This window comes from Mustela putorius, unplaced genomic scaffold (assembly GCF_011764305.1).
Source record: "Mustela putorius furo isolate JIRA1106 unplaced genomic scaffold, ASM1176430v1.1 tig00003845_pilon_pilon_pilon, whole genome shotgun sequence".
NCBI classification, from domain to species: Eukaryota; Metazoa; Chordata; class Mammalia; order Carnivora; family Mustelidae; genus Mustela; species Mustela putorius.
In genome coordinates, this window is record NW_025421998.1 from 33,634,993 (window position 1) to 33,649,131 (window position 14,139).

A 14,139-nucleotide genomic window follows, 5' to 3' on the forward strand; every position below is an offset into this window, starting at 1 on the left:
CCAGTGTCCTTTGGAAAGTAATCTTGTCCATAGCCCATTCATAAAACCATTCTTGTATCTAAACTTAAATCCTTGTTTTTATTATTTGAATCCATTCCATTCGGGCCTGGCCTGGAAAAACAAAAGCATCTACTCTTCTTACACATTATTCTTATACTTGAAGACTGCTGAATTCCTCATTCATCTCCTCTTCAAAGAGTTGAAAATCAATTGACTAGGTATTTCCAAAGCAATATTCTTTCCTCAAGCTTTTTGCATTCCTAAAGGGCAAAAAATAAATCATACATATATACATATACACATCCTGCTTTTCATAACATTAATTTATAAAATTTTGTCTTGAGCAGAATTACTGAGTTTCATATATCATTAACAACACATTTCTTTTGTCCTATATGGTGGGATTCATGAAAGCCACAGTACAACATATTTGGAAGGGGAAATAATGACTATAGACCTAATACACTACAGATCTAAATGGACCTAACAGGCATACGCGGAATTTTCCACTCAGTAGCAGCAGAATCCATAGTCTTTTTTTTAAAGATTTTATTTATTTTTTTGACAGAGATCACAGCAGGCAGAGAGGCAGGCAGAGAGAGTGAGAGGGAAGCAGGCTCCCTGCTGAGCAGAGAGCCCTGATTTCGAGGCTTGATCCCAGGACCCTGAGATCATGATATGAGCCTGAGCCACCCAGGTGCCCCTAGAATACATATTATTTTTAAGTGCTGTCTTATTGTGATTTATATTAAGAAATACATATTTGGGGGCACCTGGGTGGGTTAAAGCCTCTGCCTCTCTGCTCTGCGGGGGGGTCTGCTTCCTCCTCTCTCTCTGCCTGCCTCCCTGCCTACTTGTGACCTCTCTCTCTATGTCAAATAAATTTTTAAAAATCTTTAAAAAATAAAAAAAAAAAGAAATACATATTTGGTCCATTCCTAGTCCATGGCTCCTAAAACTTTTGTCATTTCCTCATCAATAAGAGCAATTAAAACATCTTTTGTCACAGTATTTGGTCTTTTATTCTCATCTCCTGTAATAGCTTCAGAATAATAACTATGAAGGGTAATGTCTTTTGTTATTCATAACATGTTCCTTTTAACCACATCTGAATTTAGGCAAATGAGATGATTTTTTAAAGATTTAATTTATTTATTAGAGAGAGAGAGATGGAGCATGAGTGGGGGGAAGGACAGAAGGAGAGGGACAAGCACACTCCCTGCTGCCTGGGGAATCTGACATGGGGCTCCATCCCAGAACCCTAAGATCATGACCTGAGCCAAAGTCAGACACTTAACTGACTGAGCCACCCAGCACCCCTAATGAGGTCATTTTTAGAGCACACCTAGATAACCACAGGATGGGGGGCTGGTTCTGCATGCAAGGTTACAAACAAGTCTTAACAAATTTAAGACTTAAATCATTGCAAATATCTTTTCTAACCACATAAGAAAAAAACTAGAAATCAATAACAAATAGAAATTAGGAAAACTTACAAATGCAGGGGAATTAACATGCTCTTTAACTGCCACTGGGTCAAAGACAAAAGCAAAATAAAAATTAGGAATTTCTCAAGACTAAAATGATAGTGCAACATACCAAAACTTATGTGATACAGCAACAGCAGAACTAAGAGGGAAGCCTATAGGTATAAATACCTACATAAAAAAGAATGGGGATCCCTGGGTGGCTCAGTTGGTTAAGTGTTAGACTCTTGGTTTTGGCTCAGGTCATCATCTCATGGGTCCTAATATCAAGCCCCAGGTAGGGCTCCATGCTCAGTGAGGAGTCTGCTCTCTCTCTGCCCCTCCTTCTCAAAATAAAAAAAGAATGACTCAAGTAAACAACCTAACTTTAAACTTAAGGTAATTAGCAATTAAAGAACATATAAACCCAAAATTAGCAAAATAAAGGAAATACTAAAGATTAGAACAGAAATAAATGAGAGAATAGAAAAAAATGGTTTGTTTTAAAAAGACATCAAAGTTTACAAGCCGTTAGCTAGACTAAAAGAAAGAAGGGAGAAGACTCAAAATTAAGATAAATGAAATAAATGAAATAGAATACATCACAACAGATGCCACAGAAATAAAAAAAGCATCATAATGGATTATTATGAACAACTATATGCCAACAAATTAGACAATATAGAACAAATAGATAAATTCCTAGAAACATACAATCAAGATAGAATTAAGAAGAAATTGGAAAGCCTGAACAGACCAATAACAATAAGGATATTGAATTAGTAATCAAAAACGTCCCAACAAAAAAGCCCAGAACACAATAGCTTCACAAGTGAATTTTACCAAACATTTAAAGAATTAATATGAATCTTTCTTAAACTCTTCCAGAATATAGAAAAGGGAATGCTTCCAATTCACTTTATGAAGCCAGTCCTGAGGGAAATGGAAGCAAATATCCTATAGGAAATATTAGCAAACCAAATTCAACAACAAATTAAAAGGCTCATACACCATGACCAAGTGGGATTTAAAAACTTTCAACAATTTAAGTAGAGAAGGAACTAACAAAATAAAGGTCATTAGATGAAAAGTCCACATCTAAGATCACACTCAATGGTGAAAAGCTAAGAGCTTTTCCTAAAAGATCTGTAACAAGGCAAACGTGCCTACTCTCATCATTTCTACTCAGTACTGTAAGTCCTAGCCAGAGCAAGAAAAAAGAAATAAAAGGCATCTAAATCAGAAAAGAAGTATTAAAATTATCTGTTTGCAGATGACATGATCTTATACATAGAAAGCCCTAAAGACTCCACCAAAAACTGTTAGAACTAATAAATTCAATAAAGTAGCAAAAATCAAATACAAAAATCAATTGCATTTCCATATACATTTCTATTCATACCATAATGAACTATGCAAAAATAAAATTAAGAAAACAATAATACTACAATAGAACCAAAAAGAATAAAGTACTTAGGAAGAAATGTAACCAAGGAAGTGAAAATCTTATGCACTGAAAACTGTAAAACACTGACAAAAGTAATTAAAGCAGACACAAATAAATCGAAGGACATCCTGTGCTCATGGACTGGAATAATTAATATGGTTTAAATGTCATACTAGCCAAAGTGATGTATAGCTTCATGCAATCCCTATTAAATCCTAAAGATATCTTTTTACAGAAATAGAAAATACAATCCTACGATTCATATGGAACCACTAATCATCAAGGAAAGGCAAACCAAATCCACAATGAGCTATCATCTTATACCTGATGGAATGGTTATTAACCACCCCACCCCCAGACATGTTTTGGTGAGGAATGTGGAGAAAAGAGAACTCTTGACATTGAGGGAAATGGAAATCGTACAGCCACTATGGAAAACAGTATAGAAGTTCCTCAAAAAATTTAAAAATAGAACCACCATATTATCCAACAATCCCACTTCTGGTTATATATCCAAAAGAATTAGAATCAGAATCTTGAAGAAATAACTGGACTCCCATGTTCATTGCAGTATTATTCACAATAGGCAAGATATGGAAGCAACCCAAATGTTCATCATGACCTGAGATGAATGGATAAAGAAAAAAATATGGTATATACATGTAATGGAATAGCACTTAGCCTTAAAAAAGAAAAAATCCTATGGTTTATAACATAGATGAACCTGGAAGACACTATGCTAAGTGAAATAAGTCAGTCACAGAAGACTATCTTTTATACATGATTTCTGTTATATGAGGCATCTAAAACAGTCCAAAAAAATATGGAAGTAGACAATAGTATATAGACAGTAGAATCCTTGTTAAGTGAATAACTTCCTTTTTATTTAAGGTGCTGTATTTTGGGTTGTTATCCCTTAGAGGATTACTTTCTTGAAAAGGAAGGCATTTTTCTCCTTTTGGACTTATTGGCAGTAAGTATGATTGTTAATAATTGTAAACAAATAAATAAATATTAACTCTTTCCAAAACTAAGAGCCATAGAACACCATTCTGTAATTAAATGTGCCCCCAAATCATGTTTAAATGTTTGTTTTAAACAAAATCTCACTTGGAGATCCATAATTTGCATTGGCATAATAAAGGCTCTGAAAATTCCTCCTGTATAGAAACCTGTTTACTTAGGTCAGCATGCCCAAACATGTAACAACAGATAATTTGTTTTATGGGATTTTTCCCACCCACCTTTAAAGAAATAGTTTATGAAATGCTAAACAGTATCAAAACACATAAGCATAACTTCTAGCTTCTTCTCTTAGTTTTAAAAGTTAAGGGCCACATTAAACAAAGGAGTAAAGATCAGCATTTTTTAGAAGATTTTATTTATTTATTTGAGAGAGAGCAAGAGAGAGCATGAGCTCTCTGGGAGAGAGAGAGGTGGAGATAGGCAGAGAGAGAGGGGGAGAGAGAAGGAGGCTCCCTGCTGAGCAAGAAGCCCAATGTAGGACTCCATCCCAGGACCCTGGGATCATGACCTGAGCCGAAGGCAGCCACTTAACCCACTGAGCCACCCAGGCGCCCCAAGATGAGCATTTTTAAAGAACTGAATAGTTTATAGGTGATGTGAAGAATCAAGTGTGTTTTAGACCATTTTATAGAATGAGCAGGAATGACTATACTAAGTTTGCCAGGAAAGACAGTTGCCATCTAACACCAAAGAATGGCAAAGACCCTCAATTATCCTCAAAGTAATTCCCTACTGGCCTCAATTCCAAGTAGGTTCATGTCAAGATGATATGAAAGTAAAAGTATAATTTGGTTTCAATAAAACTTAAAGAGATATTCCCACGTAGAGTTCTACCTATGTCCCTGCCTTGATCGCCACCATTCACAATTTTATTAACAGAATAATAGACCATGGGGCACCTGGGTGGCTCAGCTGGTTAAGTATCTGCCTTTGGCTCAGGTCATGATCCCAGAGTCCTGGGATGGAGCCCCACATTGGGCTCCCTGCTCAGTGGGAGCCTGCTTCTCCCTCTGCCTGCCGCTCCCTCTGCTTGTGCTCTCTTCTTTCTCAAATAAATAAATACAATATTAAAAAAGAAAAAAAAACAGAATAACAAAATTATTTGTGTCCCTTCATCTCTCTTAAAGAAAATTAGCTGGCATTACATACAGGAAAGCAAACTCATTAGATATAAAACATTATAAAAAATAAATAAAAATAATAATAACCCATTTTGATAAACAGGAGTGAGTCATAACCAGAAGCCCTTGGATTGTACATAAAATTGGACATAATACAGAAATATATATGTGTGGCTTTACTAAATGATCTATAGCTCACCATGTTACTCTAATGAGAGATCAAGCATGCCCAGAGGTGCTTGGTGATGTGTCAGGGGATTCTCAAAGTCACAGAATTAATTTGGCACATCTTCCTAGAATCTTGTTTTTAGTTGAAGACTAGGAAATGGGGAGTTATATTAGACATGTATATACTAAATAATGAAATTCTATGTGAATATTGAAGGTTATATAATAGACTTCAAAGACATTTCTCACTGTGTTCACTCTCCTTCACCACTAGGGTTTCTCTGATGGAAAGGCATGAAGAAGACTGGTAGGAGAAGCCATATAGCGCAGTGGTTATGATCATAGGCTGCAATCAGTCTGACTGAGGCCTCCAATACTTGTTAGCTGTGTAACTTGGACACGTATTTAATAACATCTCTGTTACATGTTTCTTCATCTATCTAACAGAGATAACAATAGTATCTATCCCATGCTCTGTGGGAGAATTATATGAGTTATTATGTGTGCATGTGCACATATGCACATATAGATATACACACATACACTTACATATAGTATTTGGAATAGTTCCTGACACATATTTTTGCCATGTAAGTGTTTTCTATTTTTAATGAATATAAATATTAGATTGTGCTTAATGTGATTTAAACCAATCAAGTTAATTACAGATTACAAATATTCTTTAATGAAGTTTTTTTTATCAACTCCAACCCTTGAAATTTGCCTCCTTCTCCGGAAAGTGAGGTATAGGAATAAAGAACCCAACTGAGGGCTCTGTTTAATACAATCTGCTAAAATATTTATTCAGTATGCAATGATAATAATTGCTAATAATGTTAAATATTATTTAGAGCTTTCTATATGCCAGGCAGTCTTGTGTAATTCATGACAATAACTCTCTAAAGCAGGTAATAATATCCTTCATTTTAAAATAGAGGAAACTGATAATGTTTGCTTAAATAACAGATTACATGTTTCCTGTGCTATATTCTGTTATCGATATACTATGAGTTAATCAACAAAAACTATTTCAGACACAAATTATTCCTGTGTGGAGACTATTACTCTGGATGGACTTTTCTATACGTAAATTTTGGTTTGCTGAAAGCTAGTAGCAAAACAAGGGAAATATGCTTGATAATTTTTCTTAAATGCTTACTTTGCAAAATACAAAATTAAATCTCAAGTGGTTTATTTTAATATGTGACTGCCACTTGCAGTTACCATCAGTTATTTTCTTAGTCAAAACAAGACTATAGTTAATATGAGTCTTTACAAACCTTAATAAAGCATATAAATGGGAAAGATCCTATAATTAGAGTGAACAATGTCTGGTACTGTTTACCTTGCTCCACTTAAAATGAACATGTTCACTTACTTTTACAGTATCTCTTTTTCTGGACCTAACCAAAGCAATTGCTTTTTTGGTCATGACATATATTTATGACTACCTCAGAATTATATTGAGTCTTTTTATTTTTTCTAATTCTTAAACATATTTTCAACAGGAGATTGTCCAGTCGTACTTAAGTAGAGTGTGAATTTTTTAAGGCCATAATTTAGAAGAAAGTTACTGGTTAATATAAGTGTTTCTTGGGGGTTTTTTATTTCAAAAGTAATAATTCTTAAAATTTATTATATCTCTTTTCCTTTTCCATTTCCATGCAAAAGTTGAACCAAAAAAAATTCTGTAATCTAATACTTGGAATAATGGTTGAATTTTGTGATAATCCCAAAACCACGGCTCATGTCAATGCTTGGCGAGGGAAGAAGGACCAGACAGCTGCTAGTCTTTTAATTAAATTGTGGAGAAAGGAAGAAAAAGAACTGGGAGTAAAACGTGATAAACATGGGATGATCATTGGTAAGTGTATTTATAACTGTCAGTAGTAGCAATTAGATGCATATTTTAATTGAGATATAATTGACATATAACTTGCACTAGTTTTAGGTGTACAACATAATGATTTGATATATGTACATATTATAAAGTGATTACCATAATAAATTTAGTTAACATCCATCACTACACATAGTTACAATTTTTTGTTGTGATCTGACTTTTAAAATCTACTTTCTTAGCAATTTTCAAATATACAATAAAGTATTTGTTAACTGTAGTCACCACCCTGTTCATTACATCCTAGGAGTTATTCATTGTTTACCCATATTTTTAAAAAGAGATCTTTAAAAAATTTTAGGGAAGTATGAGGACTTCCACCTCTTTGTTTAAAGTTCTTTTCACAAGAGTTTGTAGAACTTGCTATCAAATTCTGAATGAGGGGCGCCTGAGTGGCTCAGTGGGTTAAAGCCTCTGCTTTCAGCTCAGGTCATGATCTCAGGGTCCTGGGATCAAGCCCCGCATAGGGCTCTCTGCTCGGTGGAGAGCCTGCTTCCCCTCTCTCTCTCTGTCTGCCTCTCTGCCTACTTGTGATCTCTGTCTGTCAAATAAATAAAATCTTTAAAAAAAAAAATTCTGAATGAATGGAAGAAAAGTAAGTAAATTAGTAGCAGGTTCATATTTTTATAGAATATTTTCAGGAAGTGATATTTGATTATATCATTCAACTCAAAACAAAACAAAAACAAAAATAAAAAACCCAACATCATGTCCTAAAGAGTTCCTTTGAGTACTTGCTTTTACAAATAGATTCAGTAACATTTCATTTACCAATTAAATTTGGGATGTAAATGGAAAGCCTGAAAATAATTTTTATAGCATTTTGTACATTTCTGTTGATTCATATTCATGAAGCAAGTTTACTTTTTATATAAAAGAAATTGTTTTCTTTCTTTTTTTTTTTAAGATTTTATTTATTTATTTGAGAGAGAGAACAGGGGAGAGAGAGAGAGCACAAGCAGGTGGAGGAGTATAGGGAGAGGGAGAAACAGACTTACTGCTGAGCAGGGAACCCGATGCAGGGCTGGATCCCAGGACCCAGGGATCATGACCTGAGCCAAAGGCAGATGCTTGACCAACTGAGCTACCCAAGCACCCTAGAAGAAATTGTTTTCTAAATAAAAATAAATCAAATGTTGATAAATTTTAATTATCAGCAATCTACAATGCTAGGGGTACATTTTCTAAGCCTCAAATTTCTTTTCATCTAAACTGTTAATATTGTTAATTTTTTAATGAAAATACTTGCCCTTTAACTTCTGATGATTTCTATTTCAACCAATTTTTATTATTTCTGAGTTTTGATCTGTAACATCATAAAATTGTTTTCATATTTATAGCATAATATATAGAACCCAAAAGTGAAGGAGATTACATTTTTGTTAAACTGACATTATTCAATTTCTGGATCTCAAAATTAGAAAAGTTATTTACATAAAAGTTTCACTTTTTAAAAAGTTATTTTGTGAAATTTATGTATTTTATGTATAATTAAAAAGTTTTGCCATAGAATGAGGAATAACTGACTGCTAATGCTTTCAAAAGAATAACCATATACTGTGCACTATTTTATTCAGTTATAAGATGTTTATATATCTTATGTCTGGACGAAAATTTCAAATTGAGATATTTACTAATGTTTCTATCTGTCCTTTCTGTTTTCATGATATGCATTGATTAGATACAAAGAAACCTCTATTTACCAGTTTCCAAGAAGAGCAAAAAATCATGCCATTGCCTGCAAACTGCCCAACTCTTGCAGTTATGGATGTTGCTGAGAATATCAGAGCAAAAATTTATGCTGTGCTGGGCAAACTGGGTAAGAAGCTACTTGTCAAATTCTCAAGAGCCTCTGTTTTACTCAGTTTGCAAAGTGATTTTGCTTTGGAGTCTATTTTCAAACATGATGATCAAAATCCTTTTATACAGACAAGTGCATGTTCCATTGTTACCCAATGCCCATGGTACACCTTTATCAATTACACTTGATCTTAGCCAAAAGGCTGAGAAGCGATGACCCTTTATTAGTTAAAATCAGAATCTCTGAGTGTGGGGCCCAGGCATCAGCATCTTCAAAGCTCCCCAGGCAGTTCCAGGATTAAAGGTGGTTAGTTTAGATGATTAGGCTTAAACATTTGAATTGCGAAATACCTCGGTTTTTAAAATCCTTGCTGCCTTTTTTTTTTTCCTTGCTTCCCATTAAGGAAAAAAGTTGTCAAACACTCTTCAGCAAGCCAGAAGCTCACAGAGCTAACTTTCATAATCAAGATGAAATAAAAATTGTTGGCATTAGTTTTTATAGAATAGATACAAGCCTTTTGGAATCACTTGCTTTGTTACAGTAATTCTTTCTTTATAAACTTTGTTTAGATTTTGAAAATTTACCTGGCCTATCTGCTGAAGATTTTGTCACTCTTTGTATCATACACAGATACCTTGACTTTAAAGTGAGTACCTTCTTAATAATCTTATTAAACTCTAATATAACAAAAAAATCAATTGGGAAATAAAAGATTTATTCATAGTTGTAAGCAATCATCTGTGTACTGTATAGTTTTTATTTCCCATTTTTTTTTAAAGATTTTATTTATTTACTTGACAGACAGAGATCACAAGTAGGCAGAGAGGCAGAGAGAGAGGAGGAAGCAAGCTCCCTGCTGAGCAGAGAGCCCGATATAGGGCTCGATCCCAGGACCCTGGGATCATGACCTGAGCCGAAAGCAGAGGCTTTAACCCACTGAGCCATCTAGGTGCCCCTTTATTTCCCATTTTGCATTTGGTACTAGTAGTTCAAGAAACCTATAGTTGATTGGTATTTTCCATAGGATATGATTTCATCCAACTATTAGTTTATAAAAGAAGAGGGATGTTAGTGACAGAGCTATTCAGAAGCTTACTGGAATTTTTAAAATATAATTTCTTCTCTTTAGAGAGCATTAGGAATTATAGTTAAGTGAATTATTCCTTATTAACATAAATTATTAATATTTATTAAAATTATTTTATCTTTAGTTTACATGATGATCAAATATCAGGTAAAGGATATGAGGTTTCTCACCCTGTTGGTTATATTTTTATTGGCAAATAAATACTTTTGTAGTATTTTGAAGCAAAGTCTTTTTTAGTATTTTCTCCTCTACTAATATTAGTACTATGTATTTGAATGTTATAAATGATTAGGTCTCTATTTTAAAATGAAAAAAAAGCTCACTTTCATCCCAATCCTGGATATATAAATTTTTCTATAAATATAAGCATACTCAAGCACATTAAATTCACAAACAACCTAGAATATGAGATGGACCTGTCAGTATGATGAAACCATGGAGTTAAGAGCTTGAGATTCAGTTACTGTCTGAGCTAGAAGGTAAGGGGCAAAGGACAGGGCTCTGGAGCTCCAGTTATCCCCATGTTAATGGCCCTACAAGTTCAGCTTGACCTAGCTTTGATTTATTTATTTTTTAAAAGCATTGCTATTCTTTTTTTCTGTTTTAAACTCCCATCCAATGTGGGGCTTGAACTCATGACCCCAAGATCAAGAGTCATATGCTGTATGGACTGAGCCATCCAGGCCTCCCTTGGCCTAGCTATTAATACAGGGCTTTTGGGAGGAAGACATCAGTAGTTCAAAAGGATAAGACCATAGCAGCAGTTTCTTGCAGCTGTGAAAACAGTGCGACTATAAAACAGGGCAGTGAAAATTGTAGTGAATTAGATTTAGGTAGTGGAGCCTCATCCACGAGTACCTTATCATTGTAAAACATGGTAACTCAACTGTAACTTGTGCCCCAAATAATTCCCAATGCACTTATTCACAAGTAGGAAGATGGGAAAGGTGGTTCAGTAAGTGTTAACTTTGGAACAACCACAAATAAAGGATTACCCAAAATTATATCATTTATTTGTGGTTAAATTAACTTTTTTTTAACCTTAAACTTTGTTATAACAGATTGGAGAAATATGGAATGAAATATGTGAAGAAATAAAATTAGAAAAGTTAAGACCAGTCAATACAGATAAAAAAATTTTGGAAGCTATTACAACAGCATCAGAAAATATTGGAAAGATGGTTGCTTCTCTTCAAAGTGAGATGATTGAAAGCCAAGCACACCAAGATGTGCAAAATGAACAAAAAGTATATACAAAAGTAAGTCACATATACCATTAAGGTAGGAAATAATAATTTCAATAAATTAGTTTACCATTGGATATGTTTGTCTTACCTGTGAATGTTTCAGCACATGGAGTTATTTTGTAGTTTTTCGTATTTTCATTACAACAGTTTTACATTATATATCATGGAAGGCAGTTCAAATGTTAACCACATAATGAAGGAAGGATTTTACTCTAATCGTTTACCTAGTCAGCCCTAAAATTTACATTGCCAAAATCTAGGTCTTCCTTCAAAATAAGGGCTTTAAAAAGCCCTTTGGTATCGTTTCATAGAAGCTAGAACTCTTAATTATCTTTCTCATTTCAGATACAAGCCACACACAAACAAAGAGAATTGGCTAATAAATCATGGGAAAATTTCTTGGCCAGAACATCAAATGCTAAAACTTTAAAGGTAGGATTTTTAAAATATTGTGATATCCACAACAAATAGCCAATTCTGATAGGCAGACTTTTTCAGAAATAAATATTCATTCTTTTGCCTTTTCTGTTGACCTGTCTATAGAATACCAACATTGTTAGATCCTCATATGCTGTAAGATGATAACTATGCATTTTCGTAGTTTCAGAGAATGCTACTTTGAGATTTTTTTTTTTTTTGCTCTAGCAGTGGGAAGCAAGGGTGGTGTTCCTGTCTTGCATAAAGGAGATGATCGTTAGCCAGGAATAAGCGGGAGAAATATGCTCCTACTTTCCACTTTATATCATTGATCATTTCTGTATGAAGCAGAGTGAAGAACACTGTCTGTGTTACCCTATCCCCCAAGGGTATTTCCCCTCCATGACCACCAAAAGAAACATGATATTAACAATTAAATGAGAACTGGGGAAAAGCATCCCTTTGGGAAAAGATGATAAATTGCTTTAGGAATAAGCTGGAAACTAATGTAAAAATTATATAATGTTGATTGTTCACATAAAATATCTGAGAAGCACCATTTATTTCCAAAACCTCATTGCTTTCCCCCACTTCTTCCACTAATACTTTGGATATGTTTTTATGTAATGTTACAGTTCTTTGGCTAGATATGAAACTGCTAAATGTTAAATTAGTCTATGAAAATACTGAAACCACATTAAGGTAGCAAAACTAAAGTAAAGAACAAAAGCTCACTCGAGGTACTGTGTCTCCCCCTTCTCACTAAAAATTCTTCCCAACTCTACTTATGAAATATTCTTTCTTTTAAGGAGTAATTAATGAAAATCAGTCATTCCATGCAGATTATTTGTTATCTCAAATTTCACCTGCTCTAGTGCCTCAGCTACTGAGTTTGAACAAAAGTGCAACAAATTATCCCAATTTATATTACTCTGAAATAGTTAAGTGTTCTGAATTAGTATTTATGCAAAATATTTTGAAAATATGTATCACCTGAGGTAAATTTAGGAGTTTATTAAATTATGTGCTAAAATGAGATTTCCAGAAGACCTGCTTTATTCCTTGGTCACATATGACTGATAACTGGAACTCTCAGTAATTTTCTCAAGTGACTGGTGTCTTCTGCAATGTATAGAAGATGCAACTTACTAATAACTATCTTATTAGTCTAAGTGAGTAAGTACAGGTTCCACTGCTACTCAATAAATGGTTCAAGTAGCAATCAGGCACAATTAAATGTACTTCACATACTTCACTGCAAGTATGATAGTTAATGTTTTAGTAGCAATTAATATTACTTTCTTTCTAATTTAAAAATCTTCAGAAAGCAAAAAGACTTCAGGAAAAAGCTATAGAATCATCTAGATACAGTAAGCCTCCACCAAATGCAATATTTCACAGGACAGATATTAAAGGCCTTAACACAACGGTAAGTTTTTTTTGTTGTTTTTGTTCGTTTGTTTTGCTTCATAATTTTTCTTAGTGGTACTGTATTTAGTCTTCATAGGATGTTAGTTGTATGGGGGTTTTTCCTCATATTTTTTCTTTTCTTTTTTTTTTTTTTGGTCAAATTTCACACAGTTAAGGCATATTTATCTCCAAGATAAATTCACTGTTACCCAGTACTGGTTTAGACTCCATCAGCCCTGCAGGATTCCCAGGAAACAGCTACAAATTTGTATCTTTTCTAAAATCAGTGGAAGTATGAATGGGTTTTTCTCTTATTGAAAAATTTTGTAAATGAACTCTTACCTATACCTTTTACTTTGTCAGGTGCCTTCTGGTCGGGTAGTAACAGTGGAAAGCACTCCTGCCCGATTACTGGGAGGACCTCTGGCTGATACAGATATTGCTCTTAAAAAACTGCCTATTCGAGGAGGAGCCCTGCAAAAGGTGAAAGCAGTGAAAACTGTGAATGAGTTAAAGAAGAGTGTTCCTACATAAAATAATCTATGGAGATTTTGAAATAAAGTTTGCTTATAGTTTTTAGTTGAATATATCTTTATAAACATAAAGCAAATATTTTAGTAAAATACTATGAAAAAATAAAAGTTAAGTACATATAATTTATTTGTATTGAAAATATCTACATATAGCACCAGAAGAGTTGTCATCAATTTCTTTGGAAAGATCACTAATTCTCTTTACTGAAATTATAAAATATATTGTGTCAGTTAAACTCCTTTGGTTGCATGTGAACTACTTCATCTGGTTTAAGCCAATAAAAACTTTTCCAGGCTCTGTAGCTACCAAATCTAGGAGTAATTAAGACTGCAGGCATTGTTGGATCTAGGACTGAAACTCTGTAAGATCTTCTCCTTACCTAGCAGTTCTCCCAAGTCGATACCCAGTAGAGAAGAATACATGCCACTTTTTCAATAGTCTCTGCATCTGCCTCTGCCTCTTGGGACCCTTGATTGGCCACATGCCCACTCCTGAGCCATTTGCCATGATTTTGG

The 14,139-nt window shown here is 34.1% G+C and overlaps 1 protein-coding gene across 7 annotated transcripts in view; it reads left to right on the top strand.

The window, feature by feature from the left end:
* Positions 1–13,731, top strand: part of CFAP69 (cilia and flagella associated protein 69) — a 51,790-nt gene extending 38,059 nt beyond the window's left edge. For all 7 annotated transcript variants that reach the window (XM_045062680.1, XM_045062682.1, XM_045062679.1 and 4 more), the window contains 8 exons: positions 3,805–3,886; positions 6,900–7,092; positions 8,810–8,947; positions 9,499–9,575; positions 11,078–11,275; positions 11,609–11,695; positions 13,005–13,109; positions 13,454–13,731. In XM_045062680.1, coding sequence (XP_044918615.1) covers positions 3,805–3,886; positions 6,900–7,092; positions 8,810–8,947; positions 9,499–9,575; positions 11,078–11,275; positions 11,609–11,695; positions 13,005–13,109; positions 13,454–13,624 — 1,051 coding nt within the window. In that variant the 3' untranslated portion in view covers positions 13,625–13,731. The remainder of the gene's footprint in view (positions 1–3,804; positions 3,887–6,899; positions 7,093–8,809; positions 8,948–9,498; positions 9,576–11,077; positions 11,276–11,608; positions 11,696–13,004; positions 13,110–13,453) is intronic.
* Positions 13,732–14,139: the final 408 nt, after the last annotated feature.